At 40.8% G+C, this 17,997-nt stretch overlaps 1 protein-coding gene across 3 annotated transcripts; it reads left to right on the top strand.

Annotated features, from left to right (window-relative positions):
- On the top strand, nucleotides 1-17,791 carry LOC109532022 (guanine nucleotide-binding protein subunit alpha-11-like). Of its 3 annotated transcripts, XM_019896599.1 has the most exons (9): nucleotides 1-1,778; nucleotides 1,850-1,953; nucleotides 3,913-4,076; nucleotides 9,053-9,237; nucleotides 9,883-10,037; nucleotides 11,261-11,389; nucleotides 12,263-12,392; nucleotides 13,348-13,501; nucleotides 15,817-17,791. In XM_019896599.1, the coding sequence occupies exons 3-9, from the start codon at nucleotides 3,926-3,928 to the stop codon at nucleotides 16,020-16,022; spliced, it is 1,110 nt and encodes a 369-aa protein (XP_019752158.1). In that variant the 5' UTR covers nucleotides 1-1,778; nucleotides 1,850-1,953; nucleotides 3,913-3,925; the 3' UTR covers nucleotides 16,023-17,791. The 3 variants fall into 3 exon arrangements, with proteins under 3 accessions (XP_019752158.1, XP_019752160.1, XP_019752157.1); XM_019896598.1 differs by having other exon boundaries at nucleotides 1,772-1,953; XM_019896601.1 differs by lacking the exon at nucleotides 13,348-13,501 and having other exon boundaries at nucleotides 1,768-1,953.
- The last annotated feature ends 206 nt before the right edge of the window (nucleotides 17,792-17,997 follow it).

Genomic DNA, 17,997 nt, shown 5'->3' with positions numbered 1-17,997 from the left:
CTCAATGCTAATGCTAAGTAACGCCTACATTGCGATGCTATAACACCTTAAGTCAAGTTAAGTCAAATTTAATTATACAGCCCTAAATCAGAGAAAGGCCTCAAAGGGCATTACATGACCTCAGATCTCACATATTAATGACATCCCCTTAACCCCCACGAGGGCAAGAAAAAAAAACATCCGTGGAAACCTTAGAAACCTTGGGAAGTGGCCGCAGATGGGGGAATTCCCTTTCCGGGATGACCAGGCCACAATGGATGCAGAGTGAGGTAGATTTTACACATATGATGGTCTAGGATGTTAGTTGAAATAACCTGAAGTGGGTCCCGGCCCAGTTGGCCAATGCAGAATTCTTCTTAACAGCTCCTTTGAGGATGTGGTCAGCCTCCGATCTTGTACTGGTCAATTGCTGCTGAATCCAATTTGGTCATCGTCACCTAATCCCCTCGCCAAGCCGAAAAGAGGGAGGAGGAGAGAGAGAACAGAAGCGGCAGTCAAACAGGCCAAGAAGTAGTTCAACTAAATACAGGAGTATATAAATATGATAAGTAACAAAACCTTGAAATTTCAAGTGGGCCAGGAGTCAACGCACGTTGCCTAGTATTGGGTCAATATGATAGAACTTTCCCTTAAGCAATAGCTGGAACACAATTTAAAAGGGGATTTTTAAAAATAAACCTGTTCATTCCTCATATCTTTTTCCTCATACGTTATTTTGAAACTGCAGAGAAGAGTCTCGACTTCCCAGCAGTCGCAACCTCATTCAAAAGGCATGTAACAAAGAATGATGACAGAAGACACGTGATAAGATTTCTGGTGTGTGAGTTTTATAATATACGGTACAGTACTTTGTTACACATGTTCCTCCTCCCACATTCTAAAAGCACGCATAGTAGTTTAATTGTTTGTCTATACAGTATGTCACCAGTGGCGGAGCTACGGGATAGCCAGGGGTGTCCATGGCCACCACTTGTCACTTTGTGGCCACCACCACACCTTGGTGAAATTTTTGTTATCAGTGATTTTTCTGCCATTTTTATATGGATGCAGAATTCTGAAATGGCCATGCAGGAACATCATTCCATGCATTTTTTTTATACTACTTGTCCCAGAAAGGCGGGCAAATGATACTATGAGAGATCATTAGATGTGCTGTTGGGAGTTGCTGCGCATAATTGGTCCTAATACTCTCATTTATTTATTAAAAATAATTGATTGTTGCTCATCTATCTATGCCGGCGATATATAGCGGCAGGCAGAGCAATGCAATGCTCTTCCCCGTGATGGCAAAAGGTACAATTAATGTGTTTCTCCACCTTTTGACATTTTGAGTTTAATAGAATCGCAATTTTGTGCTCAACTAAACGGGCTCAGACGTCCCACTGAGTAAGTACATTTCAAATCTTCGCCAGTTCAGCACTGCGTGATGATGAAATGCGCTATATAAATAAAGCTGCCTTGCCTCGCATTAGACAGGACTCGAATCAGAACTGCTTGTAAGGGAGTCATTTTGTAATAAATGTATCTAATTTCGACCTTAGTACAGAGGGAGTACTTGAGCCATCTCTGTATAAGCGGCTCGGATAATGGATAAATGGATGAAATGTCCCGTTTCAACGATACTGTTATTTTGAAGGTTTCCCACCTCCGTCGCGTCTTTTCCGGCGTCGCTGCGGTCGCCTTGCCGCGTTCCTGTCGCGCTCTTGCCGCGCCGTCGCCTCGAGCGCATTCCAATCGCAACGCGGAGCGTGGACACGGAACATTCCTGCGTAGGCGAGGTGCGAGGTGGACTTACCCGAGCAGCAGGTTGGTTCGTGACAAAATAAATGACACCTTTGGGCCTCTTCAGCCGCACTTCGTCCGCAGGTGCATCCAACCGGGCATCTGGCGGGACATGGACCGCGTGAAGGGGGCGGCGGTACGGGGACAGTGACGGACTGAGCTCACTTGAAGGTAACTGGACTGTTTTCGTTTCGTTCATGACGTTTAAGCTTTAACTTTAGTTAAAGTTACGTCATTTACTCTCATAAGAGAGGTATACACTCACAGGTAGCAAAGGTTGGCCTGCTCACGTTCTGTGATTTTGCTGAAGTGCAGATTCTTGTGTTTTGTTTTGTTTTGAATGACCCTGGTAAAAAAAAAAAAAAAAAAAAAAAAAAACATCAATTCCGCTCCTTTTACAGCGCAAATGTATAAAAGTACACACTCTGGAATCAGGGAACGTATACTTACAGTAAGTTGAAAAGGAAACAATATAACCCCCTAAACTCCCCCCCTGCCAAAAAAAAAAAAACTGGGGGAAAGTGTTGAGTTATTAACCTTCATTCACAGTGTTGTGTAGTGTAGCATGTGTCATTTTGCCACATATAAATTCAGTAACTCCTATCTTGGAGTGCATGTGTGACGATGGTCGTTTGGCAAGGTCCTGCCTGAAGCTCTCACAAGGTTTGCCCGCCAGCGGTGGTTCGTAACGTGCTACATTTACTCTGTTACATTTACTCAAGTAAATTTGAGGATAAATTTTACTCGCCAGAGTAGATTTGATGCAAGATATAACTTTTACTTGAGTATTTATATGAAGAAGAAATGATACTTTTACTCCTTTGCTTTCAGCTCAGTTCTTCTGCTCGCTGCGTTTATTTTTATCTATTGATCGATTTTTTTGCTGTTGTTTTCCTGCTTGGTTTCCTGCTTGAGCGCCGCTCAACGTAATTTCACCAATCAAACCGAGCCAGGCAGTTACATGAGCTCGCACGGTCTTGTCAAAGTGATTAATTTCAATGAAGAATAACCAAATAAGTGGAAGATACACCAACATGGGATGAAGAATACCCAGAATACACCAGGCCTCACAATAAACCAATGTTTTCATTTCAAGTGTACAAAAAAAAAGTTTCATACTGCGTCTGCTCAAACACGTGCAAATTTCAGACAAAAATAAAACTTAAGAAAGCACGTTGCAGAAAGATGTCGATATTTTTTTATTGTTGTTTACATATTTCGGCTGTGCCTGTGTTAACAGTTTTATGGTCATATGTTATGTCAGTATGGTAGCACTCTATCTTTTTATGCCGGAGCTGTTTTGCTGTGTAACAAGCAGGTTTGATACACTCTTTGTGTAATTATTTGAATTGATATTTAATGCATGTTGGATATTTATTGAAACTGCACTTGGACAACAGTAACGTTTCATTGGAGCTGAATTATGTAGAATGGAAGGGATGCGACCATTTGAGAAGAGGGCAAAAGAACAGAACACAACAAGGCAGTATTTTTGGTGTGTAGTCAAGAAAATTGAGTCTAACAAATAGATGCAAATTTAAGTAGCACGGAGCCGAAAGAATAAAGTCTCAGTGGCCAAGGATGAGAAATTTGACTTTAGCTGAGGTTTATTAGACAGTGGTCAATGCCCATTTACACTATTAAGAGCATGAATACCTCTGCAGATAGCGATAGAGCTCTAATATGTGTAATTGATGCCCCGCCCACCTCCCAATATGTCTTTAATCTCCTATAGGAATCGTTGAAAATGTCGATACACCACAAATTATGATTCTAAAACTCCTTGATGTCATTTAAAATTCGTTTTACCCGTGAAACTAAATGGATTATAGATGGTTGTCATTTTGGCCAAAGACTCTTGATAGTTCCCACAAACAACACAGGCTAAATTTAGCTACTTCCATCACATCGTCCAAATATCTTCTGTCAAGATGTGTCACTTCAACATACTTTCTTGACACCAGTTCCTATTGTGATGAGGCCTTGCCACACATATGAAAAGGATTATGATACAGTCAGTAGAGGTTTGATAGAATATGCATGAAATCCTATGGGGAAAAAAAATCTACAGTATATATGTACAAATAAACTTCCGTGACTAACGCCGCGATGTCGGTGATTTGATATCAGGTGTGTTCGGGCCATGGCGGGCTACTGGGATTTTTGCCGGCGCACTTGCGTGTGCTGCCTCTCAGAGGAGGAGCAGAGGTCCATTGCCGTGGACAACGAGATCAAGAAGCAACTCAAGAAGCAGAAGCGGATGGAGCGGCAGGAGGTCAAAATTCTCCTGTTGGGTGAGTGATGCCAACCACCTTTTCTGTCAATCTGTGGCCCACTGACATTATTTTATGCCCGCTGAAAAATGCCGCGTTGTTTTCCTAACCCACTTGCTGGGCAGCTGTGGTGTTTGTGCATATTGGGTTACTTACCCATGGTTGGGTTAATTATTTTGAACCTGCAGAGTGGGTTGAAGATTGGATTTGGGCGGGCTGAACAGCTGGAAGCTGGTCACCATTTTGGTTGTGTATTGAGTTTGAAGTCATTATTCCATAACATTCTTAGACAATGTTTTCGGTGACTGAATGGCTCAGTGGCCAACCCCGGTTGGGACAGGAGGCCCACCCATGGAAAATGGCTGTTTTGTGTCAGAAGGGCATTTGGTGTGAAAACTGTGCTGAATGTGTCATGTGAGCGACTTGCTGTGGCGTTCCCTGAAAATGGAAAGTCGCTACTTCTTCTTCTGAGAAAATGTTGGTAATAACGTTTGTATTCATTTTGTTTTAACCGCAACTCCGCTAATAACCTGGTAACCCATTTCTTGGTAGCTTATAACTTATCAGTATGGGTAGTTTTTAGTTTCAATGCAATGTGCTGGGTATGCAGCATTGGTTTGGTCCCTTTTGGATCCACCACAATTTGAGTTACTTTTGACCTAGAAGGTTAAAAAAAAAACGTGTGGCCTGCAAAATCTTGCGTCATTTGAAACGAGACGTAACAATGATAATCAAATGTGCTTTTCCTCATTACAGATGACCGATGAGTTTGGGCCTATCCCAGGTGACTTTGGGCAAAAAGCGCAGTACACCCTGGGCATGATACAAACTTTCGGAGTAATCCTAACACGCATTTGCTATTTCCAAATTCATCTTTTCATCTGTATGATGGCGCCAAAGCCCTGGCGAATGGGAAAATACAGTGGCGTCTTTAGATAAGAGTTGAATTCGTTCATCACGTCCATACTTGTATCTCAGAACACTCATATCTCAAATCATCTCCCTCCCCTTGAAATGAATGAAACTGACATTCAATAGTTGTTGCCCCCCCCAAACACACACACACACACACACACACACACACACACACACACACACAAAAGGAGATAGCTGGTATGAACAGCGGAGAAGCAGAGAGAAAGACTGAATTAGCGTACTCAAAGCTTTTTCGACGGCGGTGGTTGTACAATTGTAGAAAGCTGAGTGGCACAAATGGAATTCGTTACAAACCTCGATGACACAGTTGCCGTACGGGTTACAACATTTGGGACTCAAGCCGGATAACACAGAGTGCCCGCCAACTTCAACGAGCTGGTTTGTCACAATTGATAGAACCGAGATTATTATCGTTCATGAAAACCAATCCGTCCATCCATTTTCAACACCGCTTGTCATGTACAGGGTCGCTTGAGGGTGCTGGAGCCTATTCCGGCTGACTCCGGGCGGAAGGCGGACTGCACCCTGAACTGGTCACCAATCAGTCGCAGGGCACACATAGAAACAAACAACCATTCACAGCCACGTTCATATTGTCACTGAGTAGGACGTCAGTACCACTACACCATCAGCGACTTTATTGGTCTTTAAAATTGCATAAAATGAGTGACAATTTTCTGTGTTCTTTTTCCAGTTGTTCATTAAATACTTTTTTTTTTGTATGGAACTCACAATAAAATGACCTAAAAATAAATATATAAACACAATGGAAACGCAAATATTCAGTGGCAGAAAAAAAACCCGTTTCATGAATGAAGTTATAATGAAGAAGTGTTTGCGTGTCACATTTAACATTTTGTCTTGTTTTTTTTAATTTTTTTTTTTTTTTTTTTTTACTGTGGCTTTTGTTGATGTGTAAAATAGTGACATCCAGGTCAATCCCTTGCATAACTTGGATTGCTTACCTGCGCATTGCTTGTAAAAATTAAGATGCACTTTGTTTTGAGCGGCAGGTCCATTGAATGACCTTATCCAGAAAGTCCATGACATATATTTAAGGACACAAGATTGTTTGTCTAGAATTTTTGTGTACTAGATAATGAGACCATTGTTACTTGTGTACAACTTCTGTAAATGTTTTGGCCGTTGCTAGAAGGGCCATAATCTCCCGCCAAATAATCGGTCAGGCCTAAAACGTTAAAAACTTTTTTTGAGGGGGGGGGGGGGGTCATCAATTACTTTTTGTTTTTTTTTTTTGCTCTTCACGGTAGGGCTCCATGTCAGTATTCTCAGCGGTCAAGTTACACTTGTGATTTTTTGTGGCCTACTGTTACAACGCCTTTAGCAATGATCCGTTCACATAGTTTCTGCTGTTTTCTAACCAGCCTCCATGTGGCCTGTGACGAAAACAAGTTTGACACCCCTGAGTTACAGTAGGTTGCGTAGACCGGCCTGTTTGCTGGCCCAACAGGATCGGGAAGTATGCCAAGCATGTGCCCACGTGCCAGTATGTGAAGAATGGTCCAGATTGCGATCGCTTGTGAAGTAAAAGTCACCAGACTGGAGAGGACAGTCCCACAAACCTACAGGCCTCTTTTCAAAATTGACTGCTGGCTTGACAGCAGGGCTGCAGATAAGGCACAAATGAACAGACGCATGTTTGCCCGCTTGGCCATAAATTCTGCGCGTTCGACGACGGGCCTGCTCTTTAACGCTATTATGGAATCAACGGTGACGTTGATTAGATCTTATAATGATTAATAAGGTTTACTGTTATACTGTCATACAAAATGAGTGGGCATCGTGCATTGATGATTCACAACTTCAGATCATCTAATTAATCTGTTGCATGGTCAGCATTACAAAACATACTATCTTTACAGGCAATGTTTTACTGAAGGCTTTAACCCTTTTTTCCCCACAAAAATCATATTTTCAACGCCACCCCCGCCCCCACTTTGCTCCTAAAAAAAAATCACATTACGAAGTTAATGTATTCATATATCATCAACTATTATTATAAAATAAGATTTTAAACCAATCTTGCAATGTAACAGCGTACAACTGCTTTGTTACTGTAATTTAAAACGTTCGTAAATCTGTCTTTTATTTTGTCATTTGTATTTCTGGCAACTTTCACTTCAAGTTCCACAATGATTTCACAACTCAGATCAAACTTTTTACTCCAATACATTTCCTCTAATCAACTTTATTACTTGTCAACACAGAATTCCGCCAATTGATTATTGATTGTTCAGCCTTAGCATCATCGTGGGTATAATACAACAGTCAATTTTTGTTCTTGTATTTTTTGTTTTTGGTTTTAACCTTAAGGGCCACTGTGCTATAGCTAGTTTTGTTATGTATGTCGGGTTGTTTAGGCTTGGCATTGTGTTTAACAAAGCAGAATTTTATTCGTCTTGACGCTAAGTGGGCACCTTGAGAGATCTTCATTTGTTTTGTTTTGTCTTGTCTTTTTACTTTTAAGGGCCACCGTACCTCAGCCAGCTTTTGACAAAGGTTTGCATGATGTCAGTCCGACTTGTATGACTTGTTCATCTGCAATATTATTTACACCGAAAGGATTTAAATTGATGCCCAACTTTGTTTTGCTCGTAATGTGTGCGCAACAATGAATCATAGTGATGTCGCGTTTGGCGAGCTGGTGTTAATTGACACATAACATTCACACTACACGATGTTTTCGGGAAACGTAACACACCCTGGCACAAATGCAACATCACATTCCAATTTTCACAGGGATTGGTCTACTGGGTACAACCTTCATTTTTTTTTTTTTTATAAATTGATTTGAGTCGTAGGGCAAGGGAAAAATGTAACCTTATAACCCAAACCTTTTTTATATAATAAAAGAAGTCATAATATTATAATAAAAAAAAGGTCACATTTTCCAAGCTAAAAAGTTGTTAGTTTAGGAAACAGTTGTAATATTTACGACAATAAAGTGTGTTTTTGTTAGCAAGTTTTTAATGTTGCAATTCTACGAATATAAAAATATATTTGCGATTTTAATATTCAATATTTTTAAAAAGCACTATTCGTTTCAATAATATGTAAAACAAACTATGTTCGTTCACATCAACATATTTTTTAAATGTAACTGTAGGTGAAATAATTTCTCGTTACGGTATCGTACATACGGCGAGCCTTCCTTATCGGAGGCTGCCATGTTGTTGCCGCCATCTTTCTGCTTTGGATACCCGAAGGCGGGGCAAACTTAGCGAACATATTTGCTCAACATCAAGTCTGAAGCATGTGTAAAAAAAGCCGTTTGGGATAACATTTGTTTGCCCCTCTGCTGAAGACATTTTTGGTAGTTTTGCGAAGTGTGGTCTCTCCGATTCACCGTAGTGCCCGTGTTTCAAAATGCACACGCTTAGAACTGAGGTCGTTGCAATCTATTAGTTCATCACTAGATGGCACTACATTCAACAGACTGTAATTTAAAAAAACTATTTTATTACTAGTTCGGTAATTTTTTTTAAACAAAAAAGTCTTGATGAAATGAAAAAGCTCAGACTTTTGTAGATCTATATTGATATATGTAATTAAAAAGTTGAAACATTACAAGAGTGAAGTTGTGTTTCCTGAGCAGAAAAGTTGTATTTTCTTAAGGAAAATAGTCCTAATATGACAAAAAAATTGTCCGTTTTTTAAAAAATGAAAATTCATTTTTTCTGAGGACAGAGTTTAGAGAGATTCAAATAAAAATTCAACTAGGTAAAAGTTAAGCCATTACTTTTTACCTCTTACTTAAAAACTAATTTTTTCTCAAACTATTTATCAGCAAAAATCCAACATTATTCTTGGAATTAGATTATTATTTTTTTTTCTTTTTAATTTGCCTCTAATAGCTCTTCATATGGTCTTGTAAAAAAAAAAAAATAATAAAAATCAAAGTTTTAATTAAGACCCAAACTGAGATTAAGCAGAACGCACACACTCAGACCTTTGGGCAATTCAGAGTTCCTTCATACTTGTGTTTAGGACTAGCAAACAAAATATATTATGACTTTTTTTTTTTTTGGTTGCTTTCTCAGGAACTGGCGAGAGTGGCAAAACCACCTTCATCCGCCAGATGAGGATCATCCACGGACGGGGCTTCTCAGAGGAAGATAGGAAAGAATTTGCGAAATGCATCTTTCAGAACATCTTCACGGCCATCAAGGCCATGACAGGAGCAATGAACACGCTCAAAATTCCCTACTCCAACCCAGATAACGAGGTACACTCATCATCACACACACAAACACTCGCTGCATGCAGGCCCACCCGGCCCTCTCTGGTCTCAAAATACTGAAGATGCAAAAAAAACGTCAATTTTGAGCACAGCCAGTTGCAACCAGCCTGATGTAATCTGATGAAGTAAAAAGTTGTCAGAAAAATAAATACCGGTACTCAAATTAAGAACAAATATTTCAGTAAATCAGTTGAAAAAATAATGATGTATTTTAGTTATAGGATTCTTTCCCGAACACTATCCTCTTTTGTCTTCTGAAAACTCACCTATTTGCAGTTTTAGTACCCGGGCTCAAGCAATAACAGTATGCTTGCATCGTCTGGTGTTATCTTTGGGTCAAGCAAATGCAACCGTGCCTTGAGATAAGAGCGACCCGCATGACAAGTTTTTCAAGATAAGAGCCGTTGTTTGGTCGATTTTTTTTGCTTTGAACTTTTGCTTTTACAATGAGCCTTGTGCGGCGGCAGTGAACTCAATTCACTTAACAACAAGCGGGAGTATGGCAATTTTTCAATTGCAAACTTTTTTTTTTTGAGGGGTGATTTTCGGTGTTTGCGGCAGCAGGAATAGCGAGGGTTCATTGTTTTTGTACTTCCCACCGCTGTGCTTCTCAACCACACCATCCCGCAGTTCTACGCCAGTAAGGTGGAGAACGTCAACACGTTGCATATCACCAAGCTGGAGCGAGATTACGTGGACGCCATCCGCCGCCTCTGGGCCGACTCCGGCATTCGGGTCTGCTACAGCCGACGCTGCGAGTACCAGCTCCTGGACTCCACGGAGTAGTGAGTGCAGTATAAATAATGTCTTGTTTTTGAATAAAGTGATGCGGATTAAAACTCTGTCATTTGACATCTTTTTATATGAGTCATCGATTCATTGCCAGAATGATTGGCAATGAATTGATTTTTAAAATAAGATATAAAAAAGTAGTAATAAAAATAAGCAACAATCAAAATGTTTAAATGACATGACAGGAATTGGCGTTCTGAAAAATATTTTCAAGAGTCTACATGAGTTTCACTTTTTCAGTTGAACTACTGAAATAAACTCACTGGATTCACAGTAGGCTAGATCGCTGTTGTCAAACTCAAGGCCCGGGGGCCAAATTTGGCCCTCTACTTAATTTCATGTGGTCTACAAAGTCAAGACTTCATGTTTCTTGCTCAAATACCCAAATTGCAAATTGTCTTTACTTTTTGGAGCTGGAGCATTTTTTTGTTCCCAATAGCCCTTGAAAATAGCAGAAAAATAGTTGAGCATTTTTTTTTATCCAATCAATCCATCCATCCATCCATTTTTTTTAATCCGCTTATCCTCACTGGTGAGTCTCCATCAATTTCTTGTGTTTATGTGATAATGACGCATACATTTATAACCATAACTACAATGTGGCCCGTGACGAAAATGAGTTTGACGTCCCTGTTCCAAATCATTGGGATGCACCCGTATATTCTCTGCTTGTGTGCCACTCGATTATTCAACTTGCATTGAGGAGGAACTTCCAGAAAATCTCGTTTTATTTTCTTATCAACCGTGACGTTGACTCGTCACCTCATAAAATAAATAAATAACTCGGGAGCATGTTCCTGTCTGTTCATATTTTAGAATCCAGCAGGTAGAGGGAAAGTGGTTCCCTTCCAGACTCATTCCCACTGCCTACGTTCAGTCTCTAATGAAAAGAAAACAATGTAATACGGACCGATGAAGTGGCTTTGGGGTTTTTCTAATGGAAACGTCGATCAAACACAAAGTCACAGTTCGTCTCCCGTATTCCTCTGTTTACTGAGCAGTGTGAGTGTGAGCGTGTGTGTGCCTCAAACAGAGGCCATAAAGACCTCGTCGGTACACAGTGCCTCGGGTCTCTTCTTGTCTTTTTTAATAACGGCTAATTTATCACGGATGCGCCGCCGCTGGTGTTTGTTTTGCACACAGGAGGGAGGCAGTTTCCTGGTTTTTACAGATGCATTTTTTTTTTTTTTTATAATGTCTGTCTGTGTGGTTTCAGCTACATGAACCAATTGGACCGCATCGCAGAGCCAGACTACATCCCCACGGAACAGGACGTGCTGAGGGTCCGATTCCCCACCACGGGCATCCACGACTACTCCTTCACCATCAGCAAGATTACGCTCAGGTGCCTTGCAGCCACAGTTCCCCATTGGCAACAATCCAATTACAGATGCGAGTTTAATTCATTCCATGACAATGTTCGTAACTCAAAACATTTCATATCTCAAATAATTGTTCTCCATTTAAATGAATGGGAATAACATTAATCCATTCCAGCCAACCCCCTGCCACTCCCCCTTTTTTTTAACAGAAGAAAAAGATCACAATAATATGGTACTTTATATTTATATTAACATACAGTAATAACATAATGAGGTAGAATGTAAAGAATTTATTGGGCCTTGTCTGGTGTGTGAGCCTTGGCCACCTGGGGGCAGACACACACAAGAACAGTTTCACAACTGACTCAGTAAGCCGCAGTTATATGAATCGATATTTTTTCGCATAGGCCAAAGAATATACCCGTTTTGTTGTCTGTCTATATATGTTGCTCCACAGTTTGTGTTCAAATCGCCATTGTTTCAAGGGTTCTAACGCGCACGACACAGATGCTATTTGTTAGCCTGTCGATGGTATTTTGCATTGCTTGTTAGCATTAAGCTGAATAGACGTCATTCAAATTCAAACTCTGCAGAAGCTGAATAACGAACCTGATCATTTTTATCAGGTGCGTTGGAGCGGGGAGACGTATAAAACATCTTATTTATTTCGTGGCATCTTGTGGCTTAAGTGCCTTGTTTAATGGAGTAGAGGAGCTATATTGGTAGTGTTTTGCCGCCATAGGTGGAAGGCCATTAACTGTGGATTCACTTGTGGATTTTAAGGGAGGGCAAATAGCGGTGGAACACCGCACTCTGTCCTCCTCATCTTGAATAATCAGTTATCTAAAAAGAATTTTCCTCACTTTTTTTCTCGTCCTCTCATGCCCCGCCCGTAGGATCGTGGATGTAGGCGGTCAGAAGTCAGAGCGTCGGAAATGGATCCACTGCTTTGAGAACGTCACTTCGCTCATCTTCCTGGCCTCCCTCAGCGAGTACGACCAAGTCCTGGAGGAGAGGAATACCATCGTAAGTGTCATTGCTGAGTAAAGCGGATACAAGAATACCAATTTTGAAGATCTTAACCAATTTTGCACATACAGTGTCGGGTGTACTGGAGATGATTATGTAGTAAAGTAAAAAAAAAAAAAATTCCCTAAACGACCTTCTTTCTTCTGTATGGCCAAATAGTAATACTGACATAAATACATCGAAAATGAACCCTCGATAAAACAAATTGACGAAAACTAAAACAAAACACAACTCTGCTATCTTACAGTTGGTTTTAGTTTGTGTTAAAATTGCTAAATGTAATTTTAGTTAGTTTTCCTTTTGTAAGAAGCGCACTCGTTTTTTTTTTAATTTCATTGATGGAATTTTTTTACATTTTATTTTCGTTTTAGTTATTTCGGTAGTGTTCATGAACTATAACAACCTCGCACCTCCGACCCCACCTCACGTTCCTCTCAGTATCACTTTGCTTATCTGCCAGCAGATGTCACTCGAACACAAGAAAACCTTTTGGACACGAAGGCGTCCATTGCGCTCTCACATTTCATTTCCCATGCAAACGTGGTTAAAATACACAGTTCATTGCGCTGTTTCAAATTACACTAAACTGTACACAATTTCCATTGTCCCATTAAAACACACACGCACACACAAATTTTACCCCATACAGCCTCTGTATCGACAAACTTTGTATCACCTTTGCTAAAGAATGGTATTTTGAAAATTCATCTTTTTTGGGGGGGGGCGGGGTGTATATGTCCGGTCACTTTAAATACAGATGAAAAAGAAAAAAAAAGATATTTCGGGTATTTTTTTTATGCTGTCAAAACGGGTCGTATTTCAAGTGGCTTATGAACCTCCCTCCCCGCATATCCCCTACCCATACACTCGCTCTCATTTCTCTTGCACTGACAGTGTGTCTGTGCGTGTGTGTGTGTGTGTGTGTGTGTGTGTGTGTGTGTGTGTGTCTCAGAACCGCATGGAGGAGAGCCTGGCTTTGTTCTACACCACCATCCATTCACCGTGGTTCCACAACACCTCCATCATACTCTTCCTCAACAAAACTGACATCCTGGCTGACAAAATACTAACCTCTGACCTGAAGAAATACTTCCCCGGTTTCACGGGTAAGCCCAGTTTGCTCAGGCCGACAATTAAATGCCAATTTTCTTTTTAACCGCAGTGTTTCTCAACCACGAGTGAGCCAAAGCGCATATTTTACATTGGGAAATCACATGGCACACCACCAACTCAACGAAACTGTCAACAAAGGCTAGATGCACAGTCATCCCTCGCCATATTGCGATTCACTTTTTGCGGTCTCCGTGTTTTGCAGATTTTTAACTAATACAATCTAAAAGTAACAACAAATTATGATTTTATGATTAACTTTTTTTAAAAAACATATTTTTGAACTATTCTATTCTCTCTCTCATCTTTGAATGAGTTTGCCAATGTGTCCATTTTAAAAATCAAATGTAGTATAAAAGTATGTCCGTGTGTGCGATCCTGTAAATTATGACCTCACTTTGAGGACATTTTCTTGAACAGAACTTCTCTCACTTTTAATCGAGAATCCCCGATCTTGTGCACTTTATTTCAATTTGGGTTGATAAATGACAAATGGCGCCGGATTACAGGTTGTCCATCCAATTTTTTTTCCCTCTTCATTGTGTGACTCATGTACCCAGTCACAAAAGTCATTTGCAAAGTGGCTTCCGCCACTCCCCCCCCTGCTTCATTCCTTTTCTTCATCACCAAAGTGAACCATAATTAGGGGCTCTTTTGTCCATTCTATAATTTGCCTTCACATGACTCATTTCCTGCAGGTGATTTTTTTTTTTTAACTTTTATTGCATACATGTATTTCACATATGGCCTCTGCTGCCGGTGTAACCGTTTTCACGCAGAGCACTGCCTTGACACTTCCCATCTTCCACTTCCAGCATCAGCCCCTCGTCCTCCTGTCACCCATGGCAACCACGGATCGACCCCCCCCGCCCCAAATCCCATAACGTGTGTTGTGTCTGTAGGGAGGGTTTGTGACCGTTGTATGTCCAATTAACACATAAAATGATTGAGTCATTGGTTTTTATTTATTTTAATTTTATTTTAACCCATGGCCCTGTTCAGGTTAAGCGATGTTGAAAATGGATGGATCGATGATTTAAAAAAAAAAAAAAAGATTTAACACGGTATGGGAGAATCTCAGCTACATATGATCAGATGATCAGACTTCCATTAAAAACCAGAATGTGTAATTTGACGTAAACAGTATATTATCAATAGATATAAAGGGCCGATGTTGGAAATGATCAAATCAGACCAAAATTCCCACCCATTGGCAGTTTCATGACATTTGCATCAACAAAGTACATCAGCAAAGGTAAAATGGTTCAAACAACAAGGGGGAAAAAAAAAGAGAAAACAAATGATGCCCACACAAATGGCCAGCATTGCAAGGATGTCAACTTCTATGCCTTTCTAAGACTCTTTCCGTCTCTCTGTATCTTTGTTGCAACCGCTGATGACACTTTGTGACACTCGAAGCTCAGTGCCCACTTCCCCCCTGAAAATTTCCTGTCTGAAGCCTCGCAATGGTGAAGTACTGCTGATCAGTTGTTAGGTGTCGTCTTGGTCTCATCAAATCAAATGTGAACTGCATGCTGTAGAGATTGTTAAAATCATTTTAACTCAGTCAGGAAATGCATTCGCCCGATTCACTTGTTTGTCAATTGTACTGTTCAACTGCTTGTTAAAGAACTGGAAGTGGTGTTAAAAGATTATTTGCATTACAACGTATAAAGAAGTTCATAATATTAACTTCACCTCTTACACGGTGAACCCACACATATTCGCAGTTGGGCATTCTTTTTTTTGGGAAGGGGTATTTGCTTATCTGGCGCCATCTTGAGGTCAAGGAACAAAGTTGAAGGGTGAGAGTAGCTTCATTTAGTCAAGCCATAGCATTATTTCCTGCGACTGGTTAGCATGTCCACCTGACATACTACTACTCCGGTTTCCTCCCACATTGCAAAAACATGAATGGCAGGCTGATTGAACACTTGAAATTGTCCCTAGGTGTGAGTGTGAGCGCCGATGGTTGTTCGTCTCTATGTGCCCTGCGATTGGCTGGCAACCGGTTCAGGGTGTCCCCCACCTACTGCCCCGAAGACATCCTCCAGCACCCTCCGCGACCCTTGTGAGGATAAAGCGGATCGGAAATCTCTCCAAGACTTTTTTTCCCCTAAAAAAAAAAAAATCTATCTGATGGTAACTGATGTCGATGGCGCTCCTTGTTAGGATCCCCGTTCACAGCAATCGCCATGAACGGTGTTGAAAGAGTTATTATACATAAAGAGTATGTTTGATCTCATTTTACGTCCAATCCATTTCCATGTGTTTTTGGATGCAACAAAACCCCCTTCTCTGTGCTCTTCAGGTCGGAGACAGGACGCGGAGGAGGCCAAAAAATACATCCAAAAGCTATACCGGCAGCAGACCAGCAACCCAGATAGTAAGGAGGAAGGAAAAAGCCTCTACCTGCATCACACCTGCGCCACAGACACGGACAACATCCGCAAGGTGTTCAGCGACATTAAGGACACGGTGCTGCTCAGGTCTCTGCGAGAGTACGGCATCTTCTGAACATTGGAAACAGCACTTTGGATGACTATTTGTGAGACTATCTGGAGAAGGACGGTGAGAATGAAGGCCAGTTTTTCTTGCACAAGTAAAGGAGGCGGACACGGACAGGCCACTGGCTTATAGACAGACAAGCATCCATCCATTTTTGAAAACGCGGGTCCCGCTAGGGTTGCGGGTGAGATGGAGCCTATCAACAGCTGACTTTGGTCGCCAGCCAATCAGAGTGCACATACTGTATAGACGAACAACCATTTGCATTCTCATTTGTGTGTGTCGTGGTCAGGGTTGGGTCACATGGCTTTCATTGGAAAGTTCCTTCAGGGAGACCAAATTGTAATTTTTCTACAAGACCCGACTAAGTCGAAGTAAATTATCCAACACGTTGCACAGTGTTTTATATAGACTACTACGCCTTGTACATAGATCTAGCATTAAGTACTATCACTGCTCCATCTGTGGTGCCATTGTCCTGTTCATCTACAGTACGTTCAGCGTGAAAGTTCACACCCGGGTAGCAGCACTTTCAGAGTTCAAACGGCTTTCCAAGCAGAAAACGCAAATTTGTGTTACAGTGGCAACTTCGAGCGCAAACACAATTTGCACCGTAGGAAACAGTGGCAATACACTGAATCCATTCCAAAGTTATTATCGTTGAAAGCTATTTTTGTTTTTTAAAAAAAGACGTTCACACAAAATAGTCACATAAAAATGATAAAATGCTTCCTTAACTTGGAACCAATCTTTTTTTTTTAAGTGAATATTGCCCTGTTCTAAGTAACTGTCAACAATTATAAGTGTGTAATTACGAGGTGGCTCAGCATTTAAACCCTTTCAGGGACAGCGGTTACTACAGTGCACAGCTTATCGTGTTATCCGGTGACAGGGTGCATGAAAGGGTTAATTAACAGTGTGATGGCAGCTCCCTACTTAATCTGAAGATTGGGGCCAGGGAAAATGAAAATTGCCCCCTCCAATGGTTTCTGATCGTTTTAGTCATGTTTTAAACTGAAATATCCCACAAACTATGATCCCAGAATTTCCGCTAACAACCCAGGCTAAACACAGCTCCAATCAGACATATCAAGATCAAAGTCTTCATGGAAATGTCAACATAGTTCCGTGACACAATTTGCAAGAGGGGGCTGCTGTCCCACTTAGACTAAACACAACGTACAATTGTTTCCAATTCTGTGGAACAGGGCATACCAAACTAACAAAAGGCAATGAGCCACATGCTTCTTCACCAAGACATTCGCTGACCGCGTCGCAATGTTGGTCACTTTTCTAGTAAAATCTAAAAACAATAAACGCACTTCTCCCAACTAAAGTGATGACACCGGTGATTCAGGGTGAGCAATGTTCAAATAATATCAGTGTGTTCTTAATTATGAACTATTTATGACATATTTGAGAAGGGGAATGTTTGAAAAGTGGGAGCTCCTCATGAGCTTCACGAATGTGTCTATATTGTTTATTGATTGACTGTATTTTTTTCAAGTGTTTTTACTCTCCTCATCACTGCTTTTTCGGTGTCACCCTGTTGAACGATGTTGTCTTTTTTTACCCGACCACATCGTGAGGAGTCACTTGTTTGTCGGCAGATTTTGGTGAAAAGAAGGAGGGGGCGCTAATATTAAAAACTGATGAACACGTGAAGGCAAATTTGCTCTTTTTGGCTAGTTGGAATTCTTTGTCATCTGACATGCCTACCAGAGATCGAGTGGATTTATAATAGTGGTGAGACTTGATTAAAAATAAATCTCCCTCAAGGCTTTGTACATTTTCTTTTGATATCTTTGAACTACCAATATTTTTAGATCCATAAAAGGGAGTGATGTCAACCCTTTATCATGACCTGGATTTCTGCAGCAATTGCTCGCAAAATGTGATCCGATCTCATCCAAGTCGGCGTTTCCCCACCAAAATTGCACCACGGCACATTAGACAATCTCACAGCACATTTAAAAAAAAAAAA

Source organism: Hippocampus comes, unplaced genomic scaffold (assembly GCF_001891065.2).
Source record: "Hippocampus comes isolate QL1 unplaced genomic scaffold, H_comes_QL1_v1.1 scaffold22, whole genome shotgun sequence".
NCBI classification, from domain to species: Eukaryota; Metazoa; Chordata; class Actinopteri; order Syngnathiformes; family Syngnathidae; genus Hippocampus; species Hippocampus comes.
This window is presented reverse-complemented; position numbering and strand designations above follow the sequence as displayed.

Excerpts from the sequence above, each read along its gene's own strand:
- LOC109532022 (XM_019896599.1), top strand. The coding sequence starts at position 3,926 with ATGGCGGGCTACTGGGATTTTTGCCGGCGCACTTGCGTGTGCTGCCTC. Across the intron at positions 4,077-9,052 it reads GGTCAAAATTCTCCTGTTGG|GAACTGGCGAGAGTGGCAAA; the intron begins GTGAGTGATGCC and ends TTGCTTTCTCAG. Across the intron at positions 11,390-12,262 it reads ATCAGCAAGATTACGCTCAG|GATCGTGGATGTAGGCGGTC; the intron begins GTGCCTTGCAGC and ends CCCCGCCCGTAG.